Here is a 25,021-nt window from a genome sequence, read left to right on the forward strand (position 1 = left end):
CCAATTAAGATTTTTTTTTTTATTTATTTGTTTATTTATTTATTTGTATATATTAATTGTACAAAAACATATTCAATAAACGGATAAAGAAAAAGGAAACAATGGCTCTGTACATTTCCATTTAGCCAGAGTTGAAACGACTACTGGGATCTAAATATATACATACTTAAATATAATTTCTTCCACTTCTTATAGACTCAAAGAAAATATATAGCATGCTTATAGCAGGTTATAGCGAGTATTTATGTATTTAATGTTTGTTTACTGGCATACCAAGTTTTTATAGCAGGTTGTAAGTCTATTTTCATATGTGGGGCCTTACTCTTGCTCTAAGGCACATCAGCAGGGCATGATTATGTGCAAAAGAAAAAAAAAACACCTGGGCGTGGCTGGTCTATGGGTCTATGTACTAAACATGAAAACGAAACTGTGTTATTCTTATCTCCAGAATGGCTGCGGCTCGTAAGTCCCTTCAAGTATCATTTTAGTTATGTGTTGTGTCATTTTTCTGCCATATCAGTAATGTGATTTATTTATTTGTTTGTTTAATGTCTGTTTACTGGCATCCTGTTTTTCCTTCTATATATGAATATTCATCTTAATTTTTTGCCACTCTATGTATTATACGAGATTTTTCTAGTTATGGTGGATCTTTAAATCGAACAGTATTGCAGACATATATTCATATATATCTTATTACGAAAACCAACGGAAAAGACGCGACTGAACTCTCTGTCGGGCACACAGACTAATCCTGAGTGAGTTTCAGTTTCGTTTCTTCTGAAAGAAAAATAATAATTTTTAAATTAAGTTTAATTTTTAAACAGAATCACCCAATGGTTGCATTGCAAATTCACGCTTTTCTTGAAATTATAGGCTTAAAATTAACGTACTCTCTTAATTACCTTTGAGTTTTCCAACTTTTAGAAAATAACCTTGTACCCCAGTTATTTAGTTGACCGGCAGGGGACAGTAAAGAAGCTTATAAATTTACATATTTAATTTCTTCACTTGTTTTTATAAACTTCTTAACGTGTCAGATAGAATATCACTTGACATCGTACCGAAACATTTTTATTATTCATAGATAATCATGTGCAGGAAAGCAGGAAGAGATGTTACTATAGCTAATTGCTAATATAGTTAAATTATCAACTCACCACCACCACACTGCTTATTTCTAATCACAGGATATCTACATTGCTAACAGACCTAGAATCGGAATATACATATACACGGTTATATACAGTTAACGCCTGTCATGGTTTCCGGTGAAGTAGGACCCAAGTGCAGGACACAGAGGGAGGAGTAGGAAGCGAAATGTCTTCAGGGAAAAAACACTTAAGGTGCTGCAGGAATGTCAGACAAATGAAGGGCAAGAACACAAGGAACTGAAAATTGAGGTAAACAGGGTGAAATCAGAGCTGTAGCAGAACAGACAACTTGACAGAGAATGAAAGGAATGGCTATATATATACACACTGGGCAGAGGGGCTGATGAGACACAGGTGAAACTAATGAGGACAGAGCTCACATGGAGAAACCAATCCATCAATCAAAGAAGGAAAAACACAGGACAAGAAACGCCGAGGAAGAGCTCTACAAAATAAAAACAGGAGATCCAACGAGGGTCACAGAAAACATTCAAAATGCAAAACCATTACAGCATCCAGCGTTTAGCCCTTGTGCTGTGTCAGTTAAGTCCAGCAGTGATGCACGATGTGAAGCACAAGCGGAAGTTTTCACCATTCTTGCGTCACCAGCAAATATACCATGTATACTGCACGGCCCAAATCATGTGTGCACCTAATTTTACACTTACTCTATTTTTACTATTTGTTCATAAAAACTGCAAAGAACCAATAAGCATCCTGACCAGCCTCTACAAAGTGTGAGAAAGGTTTCCACTAAACTACGGCGGCATACGTGGTCCAGCCTCTGTTTCTGAAAACAGGGAAAACCGTTTGTTTATGGACTGAGAAACTTTGAGGAACACTAAAACAAACCTGTAAAGAAACAACATATATGCTGCGACATTGATGTTTACCTGCAAAAATTGGGTCAAAAGAGCGGATAAGTATCAGTCCAAATACTTATGGCCATACAGTGCATGTTTAAATTACAACCAGGAATGTATTGCATGATAAATATGTGAATGTTTATTAAGTATTACCCCTCTTCTAAGCTGTTTATCTAACTAACCAAACATTTAAATGTGCGTTTTTCATTGTTTTGTCCAGGGTATGAATACGAAGAGTCTTCTCTAACTGATTCCAGCGATGAGTCAGACAGTGACGAAAATTCAGATGAAGACTCTGACACTCAGGTTTGTTTTGTGACATAATGGCACCGCTTACTTACACCTAGTCCATACATATCTCCAAATGCTGCTGAGAGATCATTGTCATTTTGTTAAATTCATACAGCACACATCTATATTTACACATCTAATGATGAAAATAAATGTATATATATTTTCATTTTAAGGCTGAGCCCTGCCAGTATTACAACAAGGGCGGCTGCAAGAATGGCAACAGTTGCGCTTACATGCATGTTTGCAAGTATGCCCTGAAAGGAAATTGTCGTAACGGGTCCAGATGTAAGCTGAATCACAAAGTGGGTAGCAGGCCATCCTCTGGTGGAGGCAGCAGGTCTGATGACCGATCCACGTCTGCTGGTGAGAAAGAAAGAAAAACTAAATATTTATTGCATGAATTTGTCTTGCATTTATTCAGCACCTGTCCACCTGTTGTTACTCAAAGCTCTTTAAAGTACCAGTGTCAGGCCCTGGGAGGAACCTGGAGTTCTTGCTCAAAGATGTGGCATGTGGTCCATGCACTGGGGACAAAACTGCTACTTTTATTTATTTTTTATTTATTTTTTAAACTTTTCTTATGTTTAATGTAATTTTTTGTTTTAATAGACCGAAAGCTAACTGATGGTCGATACTACCAGTGGCAGCTGAACAGTGGAAGTCGCTGGAAGGACATTGAGAATGATCACATTATTGAGGCCCAGTATTCGCTGCCCCACACGAAAAGCATCAAAATCTACAACACAAAATATGGGTAAGAGCCAAATGAAATATGTGCAATTGTAATTTTTAATTCTCGTCGTACTGCTGGCAAGGGCAATTAAGGCAGCGATTCGTCTGTGTCACATTTATCAGAATTAAGTAAAGTATATTTATCAAACACATCACAATTACTAAAGGGAATGTATTCAAAAGTTGGTCATGGAGTTCCACTAGGCTCTGTGCTGGGGCTGCTACTTTTCTCTTTATACATGCTCCCTTTGGCAGTATTATTTGAAAAAAGTGCAAAAAATATCCATGCTCTGCAGATGACACCCAGGTTTATTCATTTATGAAGGCACAAATGTTTCAGTTTTCAAATAGCATGTACAATTCTGGATAGCATGTAAATTTCTACTAAAATGTTTGTATTTATTTGTCATTGTATGTAGGTTTAAGCACCTCAAAAACATTCTGTCTAATCGTATAGTTACTCTAGATCACACAGAGGTTACATGATTCTTATTTAAAATTGTGATTAATCTGTCAATCTCTCTGCAGGGCAGTGAGCATCGACTTTAACAAGATGAGAGTGCATAAAAAGAGTCTGAGAGTGAGACGTTTGGACGATGGCAAAACCACGTGGCTCTGGTACTGCATGTTAGGTCGTAAATGGATCGGTTACGGAGCTAAGGTAGACGGCATGAACCTTTTGTTCTGCATGCACGCATACACCAAATAATACTGATCCTTTTTATTTTATTGGGAATTATTGATTTATTTATTTTTTTTTGGAAAGGATTCGAAGGGAAACTCCAGTCCTGTGAAAAGCTCAGACATAGAGAAGAAGTTCCAGAGAGACCCAACAGGCTCTTTTACTTTCGACATCGGTGCTGAAAGCTTTGAGGTTAAATTCAGAGGTGAAGTTCGCTCACTCAGCCACACAGGATGATGCTTTTTCCACAACTAACACCTGACTAGATTGTATATGTAGAACTTTTTTATGGCTTTGTCTCATTTTCTTCTCTTCCTTTTTTCTTGTGTTAGCAATGCAACAGGTGAGTAAAAAGAAGAAACGGAAAGTCACCCGTCGACCACAGTACCGACAGCAGCAGTCAGGGTGAGCTTGTACTTTGTTTAATGGAGTTTAAAAGTCATAATAATAATAATAAATTTTTCTGGTTTGTGTTTTACACATTTAGAGGTTTACACCTTTTTCTTTGAGAACTACAAACCCCAATTCCAGTGAAGTGAAGTTGAAGGAGTGAAGTTTCCAGCAGTGGAATCTTTCTCCACCTTCTACAAAGACTAAAAATATTTATTGTTCAGTCTGATAAACTTTATTGTTTTTTTGCAAACATTCACACATTTTGAAGTTGATGCCTGCAACACGTTCCAAAGAAGGTGGGACAGGGGCAACAAAAAGACTGGGAATGTTGAGAAATGCTCCAAACAAACACCTGATTGTAGTCTGCCACAGGTGAATAGGTTAATTGGAAACAGGTGAGTGTCATGACTGGGTATAAAAGGAGCCTCTCCGAAAGGCTCAGTTGATGACAAGGAAGAATGGGATGAGGGTTATCAACTTCATGAGCAAATAGTACAGCAGTTTTAAGAACAATGTTTCTGAACATACAAAAATTCCTGCACCTAAGCAACAAGGCCGAAAACAAACACTGAATGCTCGTGACCTCCGATCCCTCAAGTGGCACTCCATAAAAAACTGACATCGTTCTGTAGAGGATATTACCAGGTGGACTCGGGAACACTTTGAAAAACCCATTGTCAACAAACAAGTGCAAGTTAAAACTACCAAGCAAAGCGAAAGCCAAATAATAACACAGAGAAATGCCGCTGGCTTCTCTGGGCCTGAGCTCATCTGCGATGGACTGACGTAAAGTGTAAAAGTGTGCTGTGGTCTGACGAGTCCATGTGTCAAATTGTTTTTGGAAATTATGGACGTTGTGTCCTCCGGGCTAAAGAGGAAAAGGACCATCCAGATTGTTATCAGCGCTAAATTCAAAAGCTAGCAACTGAGATGGTATGGGGGTGCTGCCATCCACAAAAAGCAACGTCTTTTTCAGGGACCTCCCTGCTTATTTCACCAAGATGTTGCCCATACGCATTCTGCACATGTTAACAACACTGTGGCTTCGTAGTAAAACTGTGCATGTACTGACCTGTCTGCAGTCCAGACCTGGCTCTTATGAAGCGCCAATTACGTCAACGGAGACCCTGGACTGTTGAGCAACTGAAGTCGTACAACAAGCAAAAATGTGGAAATAATTCCCCCTACAAAGCTTCAACAATTGGTGTCCTCAGATCCCAAACGCTTGTTGAGTGTTGTTAAAGGGAAAGGTGATGTAACACAGTGGTAAACATGCTCCTGTCTTTGGAACATGTTGCAGGCAGTGAGTCATTGTATTCTGTTTTTATTTACGTTTTACAAAACTTCATTGGAATTGGGTTGAAATTCACTTTCTTGATGGATTAAATAATCAGTATCAATCCCACAACTCTAATAGTATGAAATAATGAATACACAGTAAAGCCACCAGAGACCGGTTAGCTTAGTTGAAAATGTTGTTTTTTTAAAAACAAACGAAATCTTTATGCTAACCTATGCTAGCTTGGGCCTGGCTTCATTACCAGCATGAAAGTGGTGTCAGTCTTCTCATTAACTGAATAGTCACATTCCATAAAATATTTCCTTCAAATGTTGTGACCAAATCCCTCTCTCTAGTTCTCAAATAGTCCAAGGTTTGCAGAATCTTACGTTGGGCTCCAAACCAAAGTGGCAGTTTAAGGGAAAGGGAGGAACGTGGTACGATTTCAGACAAAGGGTAAGACGTCCGCGTGGACCGGTCTCTGAGATTTCATTCATTGCTGACGTACATGAGATAAACGGTGGCGGTTCGACTGGCTTTGTTTCAGCAGACAGGCACATCGACAGAGTGCTCAGTCACCAGTGATGACATTGAGAGCAAGTACCAGCAAAACCGCAACGGCAGCATGAAGTTCACGGTGAATGGACAATCCTACAAGCTGGACTTTGGAGGTAGAGTTTTGTTCACAATACTGTATGCTGCACTTTTTTGTTTTAATCTAAAGAAATAACATTTTAATCAAAGTAAATATTCGTTAGTCAGTTCACTTCTTCCTACATGTGACCTAACTTCATGCTAAGCTAACTCCCAGCTAGTTGTAGCTTCATGTTTAGCACACGGCTGCACAGACATAAAGATCTTTTGCAAGAAAATACATTTACATATATCCATTACATGTGTTCCTATCTCATCTGAAGATCAAACTTTATTAATTGGTGCTAACTGAGGAACATATCAAACCGTTACAGCGACGACAGATGCACGAGAAAGAAAGAATCTCAGCTTTGACACACGTTTCCTTAAATTAGCGTAATGTGACATTGCTTAATTAATAATTGAACTTTTTTGTGTTATTCATTGTTATTTTCCACAGCAATGACCCAGACAAACCGAACGAACATGCGAACTCGCCAGATCAGACGTGTGTGAGCATTAACGCTCGAGGGGACTGAAGTCTGCAGCACTGTACCTGATGCTACGTTGCATCCATCTATTTTATATGTCTGGACAATCCTTTTTACTGTTGGCCGTGTTTACTGTAGTTAAAAATGTGTTGACATTGGGAAGGGATTCTGCATAAGCCTCGGTTTCGCCGATGAGTCTGAACTAGCACAGCGGCTAAATGCTGGGCGACAATCTTGCACAGATGATGCACTGCCACTGCACAAGCTTGCCTTTTACAAACGTATTCTTTGACATGGCTATCAAGTCTGACTCTGCCACTGATAGCACAAACGCAATTAAAAGACATAATACTTGATGTTTTGTTCAGAATGCAACATATCTGCACTGCCTCTTTTGATGTAATAGAATTAGATATATCTGAATCGACTAGTGCTAACTGAAAGACATTTTTGCATGTTTTCATTTGAGGTCTTTTATTCGCCATGCTTCAGAATCTAACATGCAAACTACCTCTAGTGTAAACTCTGCCCCAATGTTTACTGCGTTTTGTGATGCTTCATATTAATATACACCAATGCAATCTTCTTGATTTAGGGCTCACCATTTTGTTAAATTTTCTAATGCAATAGATGTTGGATGAAGTGCACATTGGTTTCGATTTTAATTTTACAGCTCTGGGATTAAAACCAAAGAATGGCAATGTTTCAGTTTCCTGCAATACATAATAAGGAGCGCAGTGAATTATGTGCATTGATTTTGCTGATGGCAATCAAACTGGCGGTAATGTATGATTATAAAAAATAAAGTAATAGAGGCCACTGTTCTGGTCATCCTTGGTGTGTTGTGGTGTCAGACTCATGTTGTCTTGTGATCAGGGACAAAATAAAGGGCTCAAATCTATGAAGTGAAGCATGTTTGATAAATGAATGGAGGTTTTGTGGATTCACAATCTATAAATAAGACAACACAACTTTGGATAGAGATGTATGTTCCACCAGCAGTTCTCACTAACTGATAAAAGCTAATGCAAATGTACACCAGTCAGACACAACATTAAAACCACTGACAGGAGAAGTGAATAACACTGAGCACCTTGTGACAATTCAATGTTCTGCTGGGAAACTTTTGGACCTGGCATTCATTCTTGTGGATGTTACTTAGACTTTGTAGCATCCACCTAGACCAGACCAGGCACCCCCACCCCATAGCAATGACACTCCTTGATGGTAGCAGCCATGAAGAACAGCACAAGGTGTTGACCTGGAATCCTCTCAGAGAGCTCCTAACTTAGCCTAAAAAATCCCAGCAAGGAGTCTTAGCATAGGAGTAATTCCAGGACAAAAGGAATGGACAGAAACTCTTAGTGAAGAATGTGGTTGACCCTGTTGCTAAGTGCGAGTCATCATTTCAAAAGGTGTGATTGGTTGATCCTAAAAGCCGGATATGAGGGTTAAGTGGCTCAGCTTTCATCAGTTTCTGTGACTGCTAACCGGCTGATAAGAAGCAGCGTTGGTTGGCGTCTAGATCTTCCACAAACTCAACAGCAACGGAGAAGAAAAGAAGTAGGAAACCCAATTGGACAGAGGAACAGTGTTTGCTTCTGGCTCAACTGGTCAATGAGAATAAAAGTGTCTTGAGATACAAGCCACATGAGGAACAGCACAAGGTGTTGACCAGGTCTCCAGATTCGCTAGATCCCTAACTGATCAAGTATCTGTGGGATTATCCACAGAGGCCCCTTTCTTCAGCCTATAGGACCCAAAGGCCTACACTAAGAACATTGTTTTGCCACACACTCGGGGACACCCTCAGAAGGCCCATATCCATTCTCTGATGAGTCACAACTGTTTTGGAGGCACAAGGGAGACCTGCACAATATTAGGAAAGTGGTCATAATGTTATGCCTGATCAGTGTATGGTACCATTTTGGAAGGTGACGGTCTGTATGATTCCTGAAGAGTTGTTTTTGAAGCTCAGCGTGGCTGTGCTTAACTCCCGGCTAAGTCAAAAATGGACAAAGAGGTGGAACATAACTGGAGCTGAAGCAAACACCTGTCACTCACTCAATGCAACCACACCTTTGAGTAAGCATATGTGTAGACTTTGATATCAAGCTATACGAAAGTCCAGTCCTCATTCAGTTGTTAGGAATAAGGAAATGAAACTGTTTGCACCAGGCTGTAAATATGTTGTAAAGCGCTTTAAAGTTGGACTTTTGAACAGTGAGGCTTTAAGGTGGCTCAGTGACTCGCTTTTGGAGGCGGCCACATGTGGCCATTCGAGGAACTGCAGTTCTTGCCGTTCTTGACACTTCCGCTCCGACGTCATTTTTAAGTTTCAGCCCTAGAGGCTGCTGCTTGGGTATGCAAATGATGCCAATGTGAGTGGCATTGATTTATTTATTTATTTCTTTTGTGAGAGCATTTTCTTGTTCAACCAAGGGGCACCCCAAATGGCACCCAATCAGAAGCTTTAAGATTCATCCGATAATAAATAACAGAAAATCACTGTGACATTTTCTCATATATTTTTTTTGTCATATTAGGGCTTTTACTTCCACACACAAGCACTCTGCATCATCTGGATATAACCGTAATTAAGACAGCCCTATCAGAACTCTTTTATACCCTCCACATATGCATGGAACAGCACAGCTTATCACTGTGCCCTTGCCCCTCCCCAAACCTCTTCCTGGATCTTCTGCTGTGTGTTGGGTTTTACAGCAAATGAGTTCTCCAGCCCAGAAATGAAAGTGAAAATGAAATGACAAGTGAACTTCAGTGTTACGAGTGCAAGTAAGTAAAGAGAGATTTTGATCAAATAAACTACTTAATGTGTTTTTTTAATATTAAAATCACAAGTATATGGCTCTGTATGCTTGTTTAATCTGCCTTCTCATGTTGTTGTTACAGTGAACTTTCCTCAGATCATGGTAAGTCTTCTGATTCAGTCTCAGCTGTTCAACAGGTTTCACTGCTTTGGGATGAGTACAGCATTTATGTTTGTTGCTTTCAGGCATATGAAGAGGGGACTTTTCAGGAGACTCTGGGTCTGTATGACACAACATTGCTGCCTGTATTTAAGTCTTTTAGCTGATTTTCTCATGTTTTACTTAAAGTAAGCAGGCAAATACATAACATGTGAGAGTTTGTTTCTATGTTAGACTTATTATGTTGATGTGTTCTCATATTTCACAGGCAATGGGAAGCATTATGGGTGGCAGCTGTCCGTTGGTCATCAGTGGCTGCCAATAGACAACGACCATGTGATCGAGGCTCACTACTGCCAACCGGGAGCAAAAGGAATCACCATCAACACAAGCAAAGGGTCAGTGTCTGTTTGATTTTACTTGAGCTTTCAATGAACTTAAAGTTGAACTTTACCTGAAGGAATATGTCTGACAATCACAAAACTATATGTTACTATATGTTACTATAAACTATATCTATAATGTTGGGCATTCATTGCGATCTATGAAATTGTCATTAAGGAAATGAAACTGTCTTTTGGATTTGAGGATGTTGACAAAAGTGATAATATTTATAAGATCCACAACATACTGCATATATAATATATAATATATGCAGTCAAACCAGTCTTACAAAAAAAGGAGGACATGCACCGATCAGCCACAACATTAAGACCACTGACAGGAGAAGTAAACAACTTGTGGCTATACGATGTTCTGCTGGAAAACTTTTGGACCTGGCATTCATTCATGTGGATGTTACTTAGACATGTAGCACCCACCTAGACCAGACCAGACACCCCCACCCCATATCAGTGACACTCCTTGATGGCAGCAGCCATCCCCAGCAGGATGCAGCCTGACACAGACACATCAGCCATCTTGTATGGAATGGTCTGCTGGAGGAGTGGCATCACAGAGAGGGAGAGGAAGAAGCTGGATAAGATCATCAGGAAGTCCAGCTCTGTCCTGTGCTGACCCCTTGGACTCAGTGAGGGAGGTGGGGGACAGGAGAGTTCTGGCTAAACTGTCCTCCATGCTGGACAATGAGTCCCACCCCCTGCATGGTGACTTGACAGGACTGAGGAGCAGCTTCAGAGACAGACTGCTTCACCCTCGATGTGTGAAGGAAAGATACAGAAGGTCTTTCCTTCCTGCTGCTGTTAGGCTCCACAACGAGCACTCCTAATATGTGCAATATATTTATTATTTATTATATCTCTGTCATTTATGCATGCTGTTGGAAACTGCAATTTCCCCATTGTGGGACAAATAAAGGTTTTTCTTATTCTTATTTTTATTTAAGAAGAACGGCACAAGGTGTTGACCTGGCTTCCAAATTCACTAGATCCCAAACTGATCAAGTATCTGTGGGATGATCCACAGAGGCCCCTCCCATCAAAGGCCCCCACTAACAACATTCAGTTGCCAGACACCACAGGACACCCTCAGAAGGCCCATGTTCATTCTCTGATGAGTCACAACTGTTTTGGAGGCACAAGGGAGACCTACACAATATTAGGAAGGTGGTCGTAATGCTACGCCTGATCTGTGTATTTATGTGTTTCCACAGGAAGGTGTTCATAGACTTTGATACACTACAGACTCTTGATGCATCTCAGAAGGTGCAGAGGATAAGCTTCCTGCCTCAAGGCCAGACAGAGGACATAGGCTGGTACTACAGAGATGAACTGCTGTGGTGTGAATACGGATCCCAAGTGAGGAAAAATCTAAGTCTTTACTCTTAAGTTCATTCGATCTTTCATGCCTTCTCACCACGGATCTCCTCCTCGTCCTCCTCTTAAGGGCTCCAGCACGTTGTGCTCGTCGGTCAGCAGTGGAGACATTGAACGCCACTTCACGCTGAATCCTCAGGGAACTCTCAGATTCACAGTGGGCTCTGTAGGCTACTCACTTGACTTCTCCAGTAGGTGGTATTTAAATAGTTTGTTAAGTTCATCAATAATTGAAACTTTCAAACAGATAATAGTCTAATTTTACTTTGTAGCCATGACCCAAACAAACCTCAACACCGGCTTGCGCAGGAATGTACGCAGACGTCCAAAATTTACCTCCAACGCTGGAAGGTAAAACTTTATTTTTTTTTTTACTTCCTGCAGTCAGACAGGTTTGCATGATGAGCAGTTGTATTGAGAGGACAGTAAGGGAAGTCAAACCTCTATTTGAGGTAGTAACGTTTCAGTGAGAAGCCCTCATATGTAGTTTTAAACATGCACAACAATCGCTTCACGTCTCAGCAGCGTCCAGTCCACCTCAGTCCTGCCCACGGCTTCCTCCTCCCAGCTCACTAACGCAGGCTTCAGGTGGGAGGTCTTGGGAAACGATGAGGGATGGATTGAATACCAAGCACATGTAAGTAGGTCATCCAGCAGTTTCGTGTATTTACTTTATGTACTTTATGAATAAAAGCGGCAGAGAACGGTTCATAGTTCCTCAGCAGTGGAAAACTTCCTAAGTGTTTTTGAGTCCATGCAGGCTGTTGTCCTCCAGAGAAAGGGATAAGGAGCACTCCTCTATAATGCTTGTTTCCATGTGTGTAGGTATGTTCACTTGACAGCGCTGCCATTGAGGCACAGTACCAGCTCAACCCACAGGGCCAGCTGCACTTTAAGATCAACAGATACTCGTACACGCTGGATTTTTCAGGTAATGCACGCACATACATATATCTGCTGAATGCGGCAGTTTAGGTTCTCACTGATACACCCTCTACGCTGGTTTGTTGCAGGAATGTGTCAAATCAATAACAACATCGGGACTAGACGGACAGTGAGGAGGACTCCACAAAACAGGTCAGGAGAAACCTTTAAGGCTCATTTAAGGTACTACGTGACATAGACGGCGTAACCTACGTACGTAGCCTACGCCGGTACGAGTCGTTTACACTTGTGCGCTCGTCAGTCTGGCTCGCTCTGCAGAAACGCGGCGCTGTGGCCTTTTTTGGCAGTTTTGTTTATACTTCCTGCTTCACTTTAAACAATGGCGACTGAAACTTTCGCCAAAGACGGGTCCTAAAAATGTTTGTATCTCCGAACCTCCTCAGTTAACCTTTCCTCGATGTGTTCCAGCTTTATTGATCCAAAACAATCAATTAGAAAATCGCGGAGAAGGAGAAGCAGCCGGAAATACCAAGCGGACCAATCACAACTCTTGCGGTCTGAGTTGCCCCGGTGCGTTGTTACATTTCTGGGGAGGTGCACGTCAGCTACAGCGTTAGGGTCTACGTAGGCTCTGCGTAGGTTCTGTGACTGAAGCAGACTTTGCGTAGAATTCACGTTTTCATCGTTACATCTTCTGTTTTTCAGTTCAACACCACGATGGCAGTTTCAAGACATCAATGGAGTCTGGACGGATTATTCTAAAGTGAGACTTTTCTTTAGTTCATGTCTAAATATCAAGAACAATCCTTTATATATATCCATAAATAACTTGACTAAATGGTGTGCTAACATGCTTACTTTGGCAATGCTAATAGAATGATGACAGAGTATAGATCTGACCTCAATACAGAAGGTCGGGTGTGTGTTCTTTAACGTGTTCTGGTGTTCTGGGTCACGCAGGGCTATCAACAGTGCAGCGCTTCCAGTCAGGACATTGAGCTCCAGTACCAGCAGAACCCAACAGGCACCATGATATTTACCACCAAAAAATTTACCTATGAGCTAAACTTCGCAGGTGAGCTGCAAACGTGCTGCAACATCTTCAGTTTTACCCAAGTTAAGGGGGGATGTTAAAAGTCCCGACTACTGTGTTTGTCTCTTGCAGCCATGACTCAGAGGAACATGTCCACAGACACCACCAGATCAGTGAGAAGACTCAACCAGTGACGGAGACGACCGCAGATTTAAAAGGTCGGGGGTCAACTTTGTGTTGACCCTTCGCGTAGATGTCGCCGGCTGCCTCGGGTTGTCTGTTATTTTCAAATTGTTCAGATTACACAAGCTGCCAACTCGCTCTTTTTACAGTTAAATATAAGATAGATAAAGGTGAATCCTGGTTGTAATCTATGCACTTTTTAAACATTCACATTTGATACCTCCTTTATCCTTTTATTAACTTTACTCTTTTGCCTACATGTGAATCTTAAAATATTAATAAATACTGCCTCGTAATCACCGTAGTTTTTTTTCCCGTCACAAATTAAATTTGACACAAATGACAAACCCTTTCAGAACACTAGATTGTGTACTTTCCTTTATATGTACAGATCTTCATTGAACCACCTCAGAGACCAGCACCTTGACACATAAAACAAAGCCCACACTACACATATACATATGACAGCAGTAGTAGTAGTAGTATACAAATGATCTTGTAGAAGAATAAGCTTTAGTTTTCTGCTTTGGGGTTCTGCCAGGATACACGCACTTTTAAAGACCGCATCCACCTTGTGATGAAATCCACACACATATCGCCACAGATGGAAGGGGGGGGACAAACAAAAAACAAAAAACATCCACTCAGATACATACATGTAGCCTTGTATGTTCAAAATAAAAAGGGGGAAATGAACAAAACTTGATGGGTAACACTGCCATGTGGCTGCAGAGAGAGCTCACCTCGTATAGGTGGCGCTTTCTTTTTCTTTCTTTCTTTAATTTTTAATACAAAAGCATTAAAAGACAATTTAGCAGAAACAGAGTGTGGCCAAGGTGCATCTAAAATCTGTCAGACACATGAATGAATTTCAGCTCATCAAGAGCGGTTTGCGCCAATCGTTACGCGCCCTCGTCAGCCAGTAAGGATTATTGCACACGACTCATCTAAGGCCTCTTAACTGTTATCACAAGAACATAGAAAGGTCCCCACCCCGACAGAGCAATCCACTTTTAAATAACTATCTATTTACACTTCATAGTATGTCACCAGCACTTCTCTGTCCTTTGACAGAAGAAAAAGTGCTGAAATATATATATATATATCTGATAATCTTCATCGTACAAACTGATTGAGCTGGAGGATCCCCTTAAACGTCTCATGTGGGAAATAAAATGTCATTGGTCACTCGAATTAAAAGGAATCATTGTAAGAAGACGAACGTGTGTGGAAAGTAACGAGTCGAGTTGATTAAGGGGGCGGCGATGTTAATACTAGAGTAACAGTGTAGTTTTGTACCCTCGTAAGGCACAATAGCAGAAGCAGTGTGTGTGCTGCTGTGTGTGTGTGTGTGCGCGCTGCATTTAGCTTGATCATCTTCTCAGAAGGACACCGACTGCTGTAAAAGCTACTCCGCTATCATCCGACACAGATAAGTCATTCGTACTGCGCTTACAGATAAATCTTCTTGTTAGCAAACGAGGTAAAATTGAACAAACTCGCTCGCTTGAATGCCAAACTGAGGAATGCAGATGATTAAAACAAAAAAAACAAAAAACAATGAGATCAAAGCGGGGTATAAATGACTAAACTGAAGCAGAATTTGTGTTCATAAAAATGTAGGTTAGCGATGCTGCAGAGAAACGGTTACCATGGAGACGGACTGCAGAGCGGCTACACTTGGTTTGGCCCCCCCCCCCCCCATATTAAAAAAAAAAAAAAAAACAACTGTCAATTTTCTTACACCCGGCTTTTAAGTCCGTCTCCAAAGAGCAAACCTCCTGGCTGCAGATCAGTGAACGCCGGCTTGTCAGAGCTACACGTCAAGCCTCCTCCCACTGGACATTTTTGCTGGATGTGGTATTTGTTTCAAAGCCAACCCTCTGATCGCTTTAGACATGCAGCGAATCCCTAAAAATAGTCTGGAAATGCGGCAAAGCAACACAGAAGCCTGAAACTGAGCAGATGTGAAACGATGGGAAGCCGATTTTTCTAAAGGATGATTCTCATGCAACTTGTTCAGGAAGTGAAATGGAAACTCATCCACCCGGTCATTCGTGATACGAACACAAATCCTTCCTGAATAAACTGATGGGTTGGTATTCATCGCAACCCGTGACATTTGGACTCCCAAGAAATACAAAACAGTAGGAAACCCCCAGCATTTAAAGACCGCAGCATAGAAGAAGTTAGTTCCCGCCCCAGCACTTTGTCCTTCTGGTCAGGTACAAATGGAATTCAGGTGCAGGTTAATTTGCCAGCAGAATGTGAGCAAGAGTCGAAATCTAAACCAGGTCAGATTAAAAATACAAACAGCACGACCCGTGAAAGGTCTTTAAATCTTCACATTCAGTCTTGTTGTTCTGTGAGAAATGAAGGCTATTCAGTCCACAGTCATTACAAGAATATATTTTACCTAGAATCTTTTTTTTTTTCTCCTCCAATTTAACCAAATAAGTCTTTGAGATCATTGTTGACAGATGCGCTATGTTTAATCCCGCTTGGGTTCATGCTAGGGGCAGGGGCAGGAGCAGCGGCGGCGGCTTGAGAAAAGTTCTGCGGGCTGAAAAAGGGGTTTGCTTGCATCCCAAACCCACTGGCCACGCCTCCCATACCGACAGGCACACCCTGCATCTGAGTCTGAGCGTTCTGGGCTGCACCATACTGACTGAGCCAAGGGCTGTTGGCTGCAGGTGGAGGCTTGGGACCCATTTGGTTGAGGGTGACTTTAGGCTTGTTGGACGAAAAAAGACTGTCCAAGGATGACAAGTCGGGGGCTTTATTCGTTTGCCCAGTCGGCCCTTGATTCGAAGCCAGGACTCCAAAGTTTGGGGTGCTGGTGGTGGTGGCCATTCCTCCGTAGAGGCCGGGACCTGCGGGCCGCATGCCCATCGCCATGCCTCCTGTCTGGAAGCCCATGTTTGGGTTGAAGCCGTTAGAGACTGGCGCACCCATAGAGCCCATCATGGGACTAGAGGTGGGGAAGGCAGACATGGTGGTGCCCTGCACTGGGCCTGGTCGTGGTGTGTTAGCCAGAGACATGCTGTTAAGAGATGTCATGTTGTTGAGAAGGCTGCTGGTCAGGTCTTTAGTCTGCAACATAAAAAAAAAGGAGATTTATCACCACCTGCTAGTTGTGATTGAGCAGGAGTTTGTGCACATTTTCAGGCTTTACCTTTGCGTTGGTGTTGGAGGCTGGTTTCATCGCCTGAGGCGCTAACGGCTGCTGGCTCCTCAGCTTGGCCGCCTGCTCCTGCTCCTTAGCCAACCGCTGTTTCTCCTCTAGAGTCAGAGACATCTAGCAAATGAAGAGAGACGATTAGCAAACTGGACTGCATGTCAGTTGAGGGAGGGAGGGAGGGAGGGAGGGATTTTGTGTTAATGAAGTGTGACATCGTTTGCATACCCTATTAGGCTGGGAGGTTGCTGCTGCAGACCCATTCTCTTTCCCATTAACCCCTGTGCTCCCGAAGATATCGTCAATCTGAAAGCGAAAGAAACCATTAGGCACTATTTCACCATGATGTTTAAAAGCTCTGATCTGGTTGTCATGGAATCAACCTCTCACCTGGTGGCCAGAGCTAGGTGGGCTCTTGGTCTCCTCCGTTGGGTGCCCCGGATTTGAGATGTTTAAACTCCTGTTAAAAGACACAAAAGTGAACAAAATCAGAAAACGGAAGAAATCTGAAACACCATTAGAGACTATAAACACCCTAGATATCCTTGCTAATCGAAATTTTAAAATCCCCATTCATATTTATGACTATTTGATTAGAAACCAAAGTGAATAGAAATTGCGTCTATTGTATAGCGCGAGGTTTAATTAAGACGGGCACCTCTGCTGCTCCTGCATGGCATGCAGCTGCTCCAGCTTGGTCTTGTGTTCCGCCTCCATCCGGCTCAGCATCTCACGGATAACCGCCATGAAAGAGTTAAACTGAAATAAGGAATACGTTATTAAAGATCCGACGAGTGGAAGGTTTGGAATTCAATTTATTTAGATTTAAGTGTGCAGTACCTGATTGAGATTTAGATTGTTGTCTATGCTAAGAGAGACGAGGTGGGGCAACGTCTTGGTGGCGAGGTTTTCTTTGGGGATGCCCAGCTTCTTGTGGCTGAAGGTACACTTATAGATCCCTGAAGTAAGGAGGAAAGATTTCACGTAAGATGCTGCTCGACTAAGATTAACTTCTCTGGAGGAGTGGAGGGGCTCTGATTACCTAACATGCCCATGAGTACTGCTGGTTCTCTGGAGGGGATCTGTTGCAGGAAGGGCAGGATCTCATCAATGACATACCACTTGTCTAGATATTCCAAAATCTTCCCCAGACACACCAGAGAGTTCACTCGCACCTGCACAACGACACACGTAGACATGTAGTAAATTACATCATCACACAAAATAACATTTTGAGGCGAAACTGAGAATATAAAAGAGTCTACAGTAACGAAGATGTTATGTAGAGGTCGACAGCTTGAAATCTACAAAATAATAACCGATGGAGACTCACAGCAAGTGAGGACGTCTGCAGGCAGGCCGATTTAATTCGAGGGATGAGGGAGTTCTTCATGGACGGGTAGTCAATCAGGTTGGCAAACGTCGGGATGATGTTCAGGCACAGCTCCTGCTCAGGCACAGATAAGATGTTGTGAAAGGTGACATTTTTATGATGTCAAGTGCAGCATCCGAGCTTCCTGTGCTCCAGAGATAACACTACAAAGGGAACTCAGAGTACGAGCAGGTGAGAAAGGACGCGTTTGAAGGTTTTTAAGGGGAATGCTTAAAAATACACAACAATGAAGTGAAGATTTAACAATTTTCACAATGTCTGTACTTCAGATTAAGTGTCGTCTGAGGCAAAAATGCAACTGGAGGTATCAAAAAAAGCAATTTTGCCATCCGGTGCAAATGATTTTCAGACTTTCATTGTTTCAGTTGTTTAAAACTGCCTGATTTTTTTCTCTCTATACCTGGATCTGTACTGAAGGAGCCTCCAGAGCTCTGTAGACCATGGGCAGCACGCTGTTCTTGATGTCTTCTGACGGTGTTTTGGTCAGCAGAAGGTCCATCTTTTGCAGGAATATCAGCAGGATCTGCACAGCACAGAGTTCAAATTAGGAAAAAAACAAAAAAGAGAGTCTATCTTCAACTGATCAGCACAGTCGTATGTGGAAGTGAGCGGCAATTGCGGTGGTTTTAGTAGAGCGTTTAGTACTAATAACAACACAAACACACACACTACGGTGACGGACTGGAGCACATTCACAGCAGAGAGACCACTCACCATATTACTAGCCTGAAGATGCATGGAAGGAAAAATAGAGAGGAGTCTTAATAAAGCGACAGACCGAGCCACACAACAGCATGCTCTTTGATCAGGTTATATTTAAATGTTCAATCGAAGTGTCAAATCTCAAACAGGCGTAAAAAACATGCCATTGCCGTTTTATTGTACCACATTACCCGAGGCCATACCTCTTAAGCTTGTTTCTAACTAGCAAAACATGCATAGATTACGGAGCAGTTTCTTAAGCAACCAGCTGTATCAGAAACCCGTATGTGTCGAGATATGCTTTTATGTTGCTCTACCTGGATGGGCTCCTGCTGCTTGAAAACGGGCGAAAGCTCGGGCAAGATGAGGCGGACATACTCGTCCTTGGTGCACTCCTCTGCGATGAGCAGCACGTTGGGAAGCACAAAGGGAACCATGTCGGGGTTGACAAACTCAGAAGTCAACGATGGCAAGATGCGATACACCACAACTCTCTGTGAGAAAAACAGAATGGGGTCAAGAGGAGCTCAATAGGAGCGTTTTTAAAGAACCTGCACTGCAAACAAATCTATTAAACTCATATCTCACCCTTTGTACCTGACTTACACTCTAGCTCCTCAACAAATATTTACCTTTGGTAATTTGGGCAGCACTTTAGGGAGGCCTTTGTAGAACTGGGACTTCTGTAGGTTGTCCCTCTGGAAGAGGGAGTCGAAGTACTGCAGCGTCACCGCACCAACGTCATCAAAAAATGGGATCTGAATTAAGCCGAAGATAAACACAACAAACAGGAAGAGAAGAGGAAAGCAGGGATATTAGCATCTGTTCTGAAAATATGAAGTGGAAGTTGGCGTATTTTTCGTGTTTTCGTGCACGTAATGACAAAGCAAACCTTGGTCATCTGGTCGGCGTCAGGGCGGACATTGGGCGTGACACTGAGGAGCATTTTGACGTGTTCCCGCACCTCCTCTGGGATTTTGTTCAGCACTGCTGGGCTCATGGTGCTCAGCTACAGTTGAACAGAATTAAAACAAATGAATAGACTACAGAAGGAGAATAAAATTACTTTTAGAGAATACATGAATTACACTGGGCAGCTGATCCTGGAATACGTCAAGTGAAAATCAACAGGATTGAGACGGTTTAATCTGAGCGGTAAAACAGAAACAAAACTAAGACAATAAAGACATCTGTCTGGGCAAGGAGCTGGTAAATGATTCAACTGTGATTCAGAGCAGTTGCCAGATAATGTCCTCTTATTGCGTTTTTATTGCACTGTATGGCACTGCATAATATTTTCATAAATTCAAAATAGATCAATTTAAATTGTTCATATGTATATCAAGACGTATGATCCTCTGAGCAAATCTGGCAACTCAACAGGCTTCCACTCACCTGGTCCAGCTGCCTGCTGAAACTCTTAAAGATGTCATGTTTGTTGACTTGGAAAACAGGCTTTCCCTCGTTGAAGACAGCGTGCATGACCACGCCCAGAGAGTACATGTCGGAGGCAGAGTCACAGCTGACGGACAGAATGTACTCAGGGGCCAGGTACTCGGGGTTCGGGAGGCAGAGTGGAGAGAGGTTGGGCTCCCACTCTCTACACGTGTACTTTGGCTGAAGCGGGTGAGAGGATATAGCAATTTAAAGATGTGTGATAAAGAAAATACTGCTCATGTGATGGTAGCCAAGTTTTGCCTGACAGGCTAAACCCAGGGAAGAAAAACCACCAGCGTACCTCAGCATCTGAAGGGTTGTTTGAGGAGATGCTAAAGTCAAAGCCCATGATTTTCCATGATCCACTCTTGTTGATGATGATGTTCTCTAGACACAGGTTGCCGTGGACCATTTTCACACTGCTGTGGAGAAAGGACAAGCCCTCCGAAATCTGAAGAGACAGAAATATAAAATTAAGACACTCTCTTTGACAATATGCCTAGTTAAAATAAATACTGTTTTCTCAATTTGATTTGACAGTCAGTTGCTGCCAAGTTAGACATGATGATGTTCTAGATACTGCAGCCTCTGAGCTATTAATCCTTTTCCTTTAAACAACATACACGCTCCATGGTGTAGATAAGATGATAGAGATTAGGGCAAATGTGGGCGAAATGGGCAAAAAACAAGGGGAGGGGGGTGTGAATTTGGGTAGATAGAAAGTTAGTATGCATCACAGCCTGTCGGAAAACATCATCATACTAGGAAATGAGGCTTGGAACTGAGCTGGTTCGACTGGCTGGAATTCATATTGGATCACCTATAGTTGGCTCTGTGGTATTAAAACCTGCTAGACAACTGTGACTTTAAAGTGCTCCAAATGATGACGAGTCATTCACATTCAGTGAGGTTGATGGACAGAAGTGGAGCGACGCAGCCATACGTCATCTGAGCACCGTGGAGAGGAATGTGTTTACAACAAAATGGCTCTGATTATCCGATTGCATGCACAGGTATTGATTTCCCTGTACCCATAATGAAATCCCAAAGGCATGTTAATACGCTCATATTCTGATAACAACGTCCGGCTGAATTTCTCATGTATTTTATTATGTTTTAAGTACATGCTGACAACCAGAGTTTAAACTTCATGAAGTTTAATTATTCCTCGGCTTCACAAAAGAGATAAGGTCAAATGAAACTATAAATAAGGTGATTGGAGTTATTATCGATTCATACAAACAGAAGGGGTCTCGGCCCATCTCTTCCTTCTATCGAGCTCTGGGTGAGAGCAGGAAGGATTCAACGCTTTATATAAAAGCAAAATGGGAAGCAGAACTAAAAATCAAAATACAAGTGGAGGAGTTTTACCACATGTCTGAGACACAATGTACATCAACAAATTCATTAATATGGAGGGAGTTCTGCTGGAAAAACCTAACTCGCTACTTTATAACACCAAAGATAAAATCCAGGCAGCTCGCTACACAACAAGACTGCTGGAGATTATGTGGAAGTATTGAAGCAGACCATACACACATCTTCTGGAACTGTATAAAAATGAGGACACACTGGCAAAATGTTAACTCTGTTGTAAAAAATGTTTTGGGATATGAAATCCCAAATACTTGTCCAGTGATGTATCTTGGGAATATTGGGAAGGTTGTAATGAGAGAAGATATGTACTTGACTAAAGTATTACTTGCGGCAAGCAAGAAAGCGGTCACAAGAAACTGGCTCAATGTGAACACTCCAAACCAGGAGCAGTGGTTGGAAATTGTCCAGGAAATCTTTGTTATGGAAAAATTGACATACCTGTTGAGACTCTAAGAGAATGTATTTGAAAGAAACTGGGAAAAATGGAACATTTACATGACATGTGACACCAACTGAACGAACGCTAAATGGAACAGTGGACTGAACAGTAGTATCTCCAGACAGTATGTTAGTGTTATTACTGTTACTTTAATTTGTACCTTGTTTGCTGTATGGTTGTTTTTTTGCCTATATACACGTGAAAATTCAATAAAAATTTAAGTGATAATTATTCCTCGGCTTAACGGCATCTTAACTTTGAAAGTTTGACATTTTACACAACAATCAATGAAGAAAACAACTGCTATACTAGTCTGTAATGAAATGAATCCTGAGTTACAGCCCCACAGTAAGCAGTCTCACCTGCAGCAAGCCATACTTGGTCTCCACATCATAGAGTTTGTACTCCTTGATGTCGCTGGGCATGGGGCTGGGAAGGTTGTCCCACTGGCCCAGCACGTTGGACAGACTTGCAAACACTGGCTCTGTGCAGAATGCCAAGCAGTCTCTGAGGAACCGAACAGAGAAATAACGTGAGCTTTTTGAAATGTGGAGTTGCTCTTGAACAAAGCAGACGTAATTAACACATTGTACAAAGGTGAAGACTACTGAAGAAAAAGTATTTTAAATTCAGCGCAAGTAAAACTGTGATACAAAGAAAGCAAGCGCATGACAGCCTCAACCTTAATTTGCCCTTCCTTTTTTTATCATGTCAAGCTTTTGTTCTCACACACACACACACACACACACACACACACACACACACACAGGGGAAGACAAATATTAAAATCAAGCCCCTCTTTGAGCTGTGACTCATGCAGATTTTCCTCCATGTACATACTTCTATGAGTTTGTGTGAATGTGTTAATCACCGTGACTCTTCCAGAGGATGCTGCACAGTCAGGAGACGAGGGTGACGCAGTCTGGTCAGCTGCTGCACCCCTTTTTTCAGCGAATCGATGATTTGGTCCTTCTCAAATTTCTGATACTTGTCGATCATCTTCTTATCGAACACGAACACCGCCACTTCCTGGAGGGTCAGGGAAAAATAACAAGGAGCTGAAATCATCTTGTTCCAGTCACAGAGCCGTTTGGCTTGTAGAAAATCTTAGCTGACCTCATCAATGGCACAACCACAGTAAATGATTTATCCATTTATGTTAGCTCTAAACTCCAGGGCAGAGTGGATCAACACACACACCTGTTTAGTGGACTTCTTTGTGCCGTTATAGATCCTCCAGCACAATCCAGGACCACCACTCGCAATATGTCGTCCAACCTCAAACTCCCGCGTCACCGGGTTACCCATGACAGCACTGGTGACATCTGCCGTCACCTTGGTAACGGTGCTTTTCAGCTTGTTCAGCATGGACTCCATGTTCAGGCTTGACCTGGCAGCTTGGTGAGCACCAAGGACAGAGGAGCAGTAAAAGGAAAATACAGTTAATCAAATGTGGAAACACAATAGTGTTCGCAATCAGTGAAAGAGACGGACCTACACATTTTGCAAAGCAGAAGCTTTCAACAATCCATTAGTCACGCACTCCAATGCACCTGTTCAAAACATTTGCACATCAAAGTGCCCACCAGCACCACCAGTCCCGCAAGCGCCGGCCGAGGAGAGTAAGAACCAAAACAGGCCAAGCTGTCCCCAAAAATATAAAATGACTCAGAGCAAACTCAGACACCGCATTAAGCTTCCCTTTCAAAATAACTCTGAGTGACTAAGAGGCAATACATCAGACAAAAGAAGGTATGGCTGAAGGTAACGGCAAAACCTATGTGAAGTGGTTTTTTCTTGCTTGTATTCCTTTGACATTCAGGCTGAATATGCTTCTGGCAAACATACATAGCATACTGTAGAGTTTTAATAATTGATTCTCTACAGAATCCTGCATAAAATATGTTAAGCATCAGTATAAATGGCTCAAAGCACACTGAATATATATATCAAAGCTGCACTTGCTTCTGGTCAAAACGAAGGTACACAGAAATATTAATTTATCCATCTTGACTCTGATCTCGTGCAGACAAATTTGTCTATGTTAATGCCAGTGAAATGATCTTGTCTGATTTCCTTGTTTTATCTGTTTTAAAGCCTAAACCCTAAACACACTGAAGCCTAATTTGTAGATATGATTTGATCCTTGAGAAATACTGAGAGGACTTCTGTCCAGAAATGCATAAAATAATCAAAGCAATCAGCTGGATTGACAACACCATGACAGATTTCACTCCTTACAGTGTACTTGATGTCTGGAAAGAGTGGCTAGGGCCAAAACAAGATGCCAAACCTATCAATATAATGGAGCAAGTAATCTTTATGACACACAGTTTGGCATTGGCATCTGTTTTTCTTGGTGCTTTAGAGCAACAACAATGACAATGAAGTTCAATTCGTTTGTCTTTACTCAGTCTAGTATATGTCAATATCAGTGGATGTGGCAGACAAACAACATGTTGTTCATTCAGCTCACCAACACAGACCCTACCTAGCCTAGCACAGTTAGCACATTAGCCGTTAGACACCCAAGAGCTTTTTTAATAACAAATTACTAACTGAATAATGAGCAGGCAAACTGTACATGTGAGAGGAACAACCCACATAATAACACTGTGTGGAAACATTTATCGGTCAGCATGACTGTCTAGTTTGATTGTGAAATCCCCTAATGCTAGCAAAGTCTTGTTTAGCCTTGTGCGCGCACGTTAACAACTAGCACAGCGTTGACACTGTCGTTAGCAGTTAATAACTATCCTCCTAAACCGTATGTTGAGCCTTTATCCACGCATTTAGCTGACAGCGTAGTCGCAATGTGCTGGAAAACGTGAAAGGCTGTTCCACACGACCACAAAACGACAGTCGCCAAAGCAAGCTAACTAGCCAACAATGCGCAAGTAGACATTGACGTCCCTGTCACTACAGTTAATTATTTAAATCCGTAACTGTCATTTCGAAAACCTCCAGCTACTTACCTTGATATAAAAAAAAAGGGCTCGCTGTTTTATTTCTTATTTTAAGTGGGCTCTCGGCAGTGCCGCTGTCAGTAGTAGCTGCGAAACACAGCCCCCATGTCTTCCAGTAGCATACGAAATGAGTTAGCTTAGCGAGCTAGTTAGCGGAAAAACCTACTTCCGGGTTTACTAATGGTGTCAGGTGCATCAA

The 25,021-nt window shown here is 42.0% G+C and overlaps 3 protein-coding genes across 6 annotated transcripts; 2 read left to right on the top strand and 1 right to left on the bottom strand.

The window, feature by feature from the left end:
* Positions 1–395: 395 nt before the first annotated feature.
* LOC311508520 (uncharacterized protein) lies at positions 396–7,619 on the top strand. 2 transcript variants are annotated; one of them, XM_084573310.1, is made up of 10 exons: positions 396–462; positions 2,241–2,326; positions 2,488–2,677; positions 2,924–3,068; positions 3,575–3,707; positions 3,813–3,933; positions 4,061–4,133; positions 5,757–5,856; positions 5,948–6,071; positions 6,494–7,619. In XM_084573310.1, exons 1-10 carry the CDS (start codon positions 450–452, stop codon positions 6,547–6,549), a joined length of 1,041 nt encoding a protein of 346 aa, XP_084429436.1. In that variant the 5' UTR covers positions 396–449; the 3' UTR covers positions 6,550–7,619. The 2 variants fall into 2 exon arrangements, with proteins under 2 accessions (XP_084429436.1, XP_084429437.1); XM_084573311.1 differs by having other exon boundaries at positions 5,951–6,071.
* A 1,772-nt stretch (positions 7,620–9,391) lies between these two features.
* On the top strand, positions 9,392–15,023 carry LOC311508828 (uncharacterized protein). The gene is made up of 11 exons (XM_084573810.1): positions 9,392–9,574; positions 9,723–9,852; positions 11,067–11,211; positions 11,300–11,420; positions 11,502–11,580; positions 11,752–11,866; positions 12,055–12,160; positions 12,243–12,306; positions 12,820–12,877; positions 13,075–13,189; positions 13,280–15,023. The coding sequence occupies exons 5-11, from the start codon at positions 11,504–11,506 to the stop codon at positions 13,339–13,341; spliced, it is 597 nt and encodes a 198-aa protein (XP_084429936.1). The 5' UTR covers positions 9,392–9,574; positions 9,723–9,852; positions 11,067–11,211; positions 11,300–11,420; positions 11,502–11,503; the 3' UTR covers positions 13,342–15,023.
* scyl2 (SCY1 like pseudokinase 2) lies at positions 15,022–25,008 on the bottom strand. 3 transcript variants are annotated; one of them, XM_084573807.1, is made up of 19 exons: positions 24,832–25,008; positions 23,057–23,253; positions 22,728–22,885; positions 22,219–22,363; positions 20,342–20,491; positions 19,999–20,220; positions 19,496–19,612; positions 19,236–19,361; positions 18,921–19,097; positions 18,616–18,627; positions 18,302–18,424; positions 17,842–17,955; positions 17,551–17,683; positions 17,349–17,467; positions 17,167–17,267; positions 16,899–16,968; positions 16,737–16,814; positions 16,506–16,628; positions 15,022–16,423 (listed from the first exon to the last, which is right to left on the bottom strand). In XM_084573807.1, the coding sequence occupies exons 2-19, from the start codon at positions 23,231–23,233 to the stop codon at positions 15,776–15,778; spliced, it is 2,793 nt and encodes a 930-aa protein (XP_084429933.1). In that variant the 5' UTR covers positions 23,234–23,253; positions 24,832–25,008; the 3' UTR covers positions 15,022–15,775. The 3 variants fall into 3 exon arrangements, with proteins under 3 accessions (XP_084429933.1, XP_084429935.1, XP_084429934.1); XM_084573809.1 differs by lacking the exon at positions 18,616–18,627; XM_084573808.1 differs by lacking the exon at positions 24,832–25,008 and having other exon boundaries at positions 23,057–23,279.
* Positions 25,009–25,021: the final 13 nt, after the last annotated feature.

Source organism: Chelon labrosus (assembly GCF_963514085.1).
Source record: "Chelon labrosus genome assembly, chromosome: 23".
NCBI lineage: Eukaryota > Metazoa > Chordata > Actinopteri > Mugiliformes > Mugilidae > Chelon > Chelon labrosus.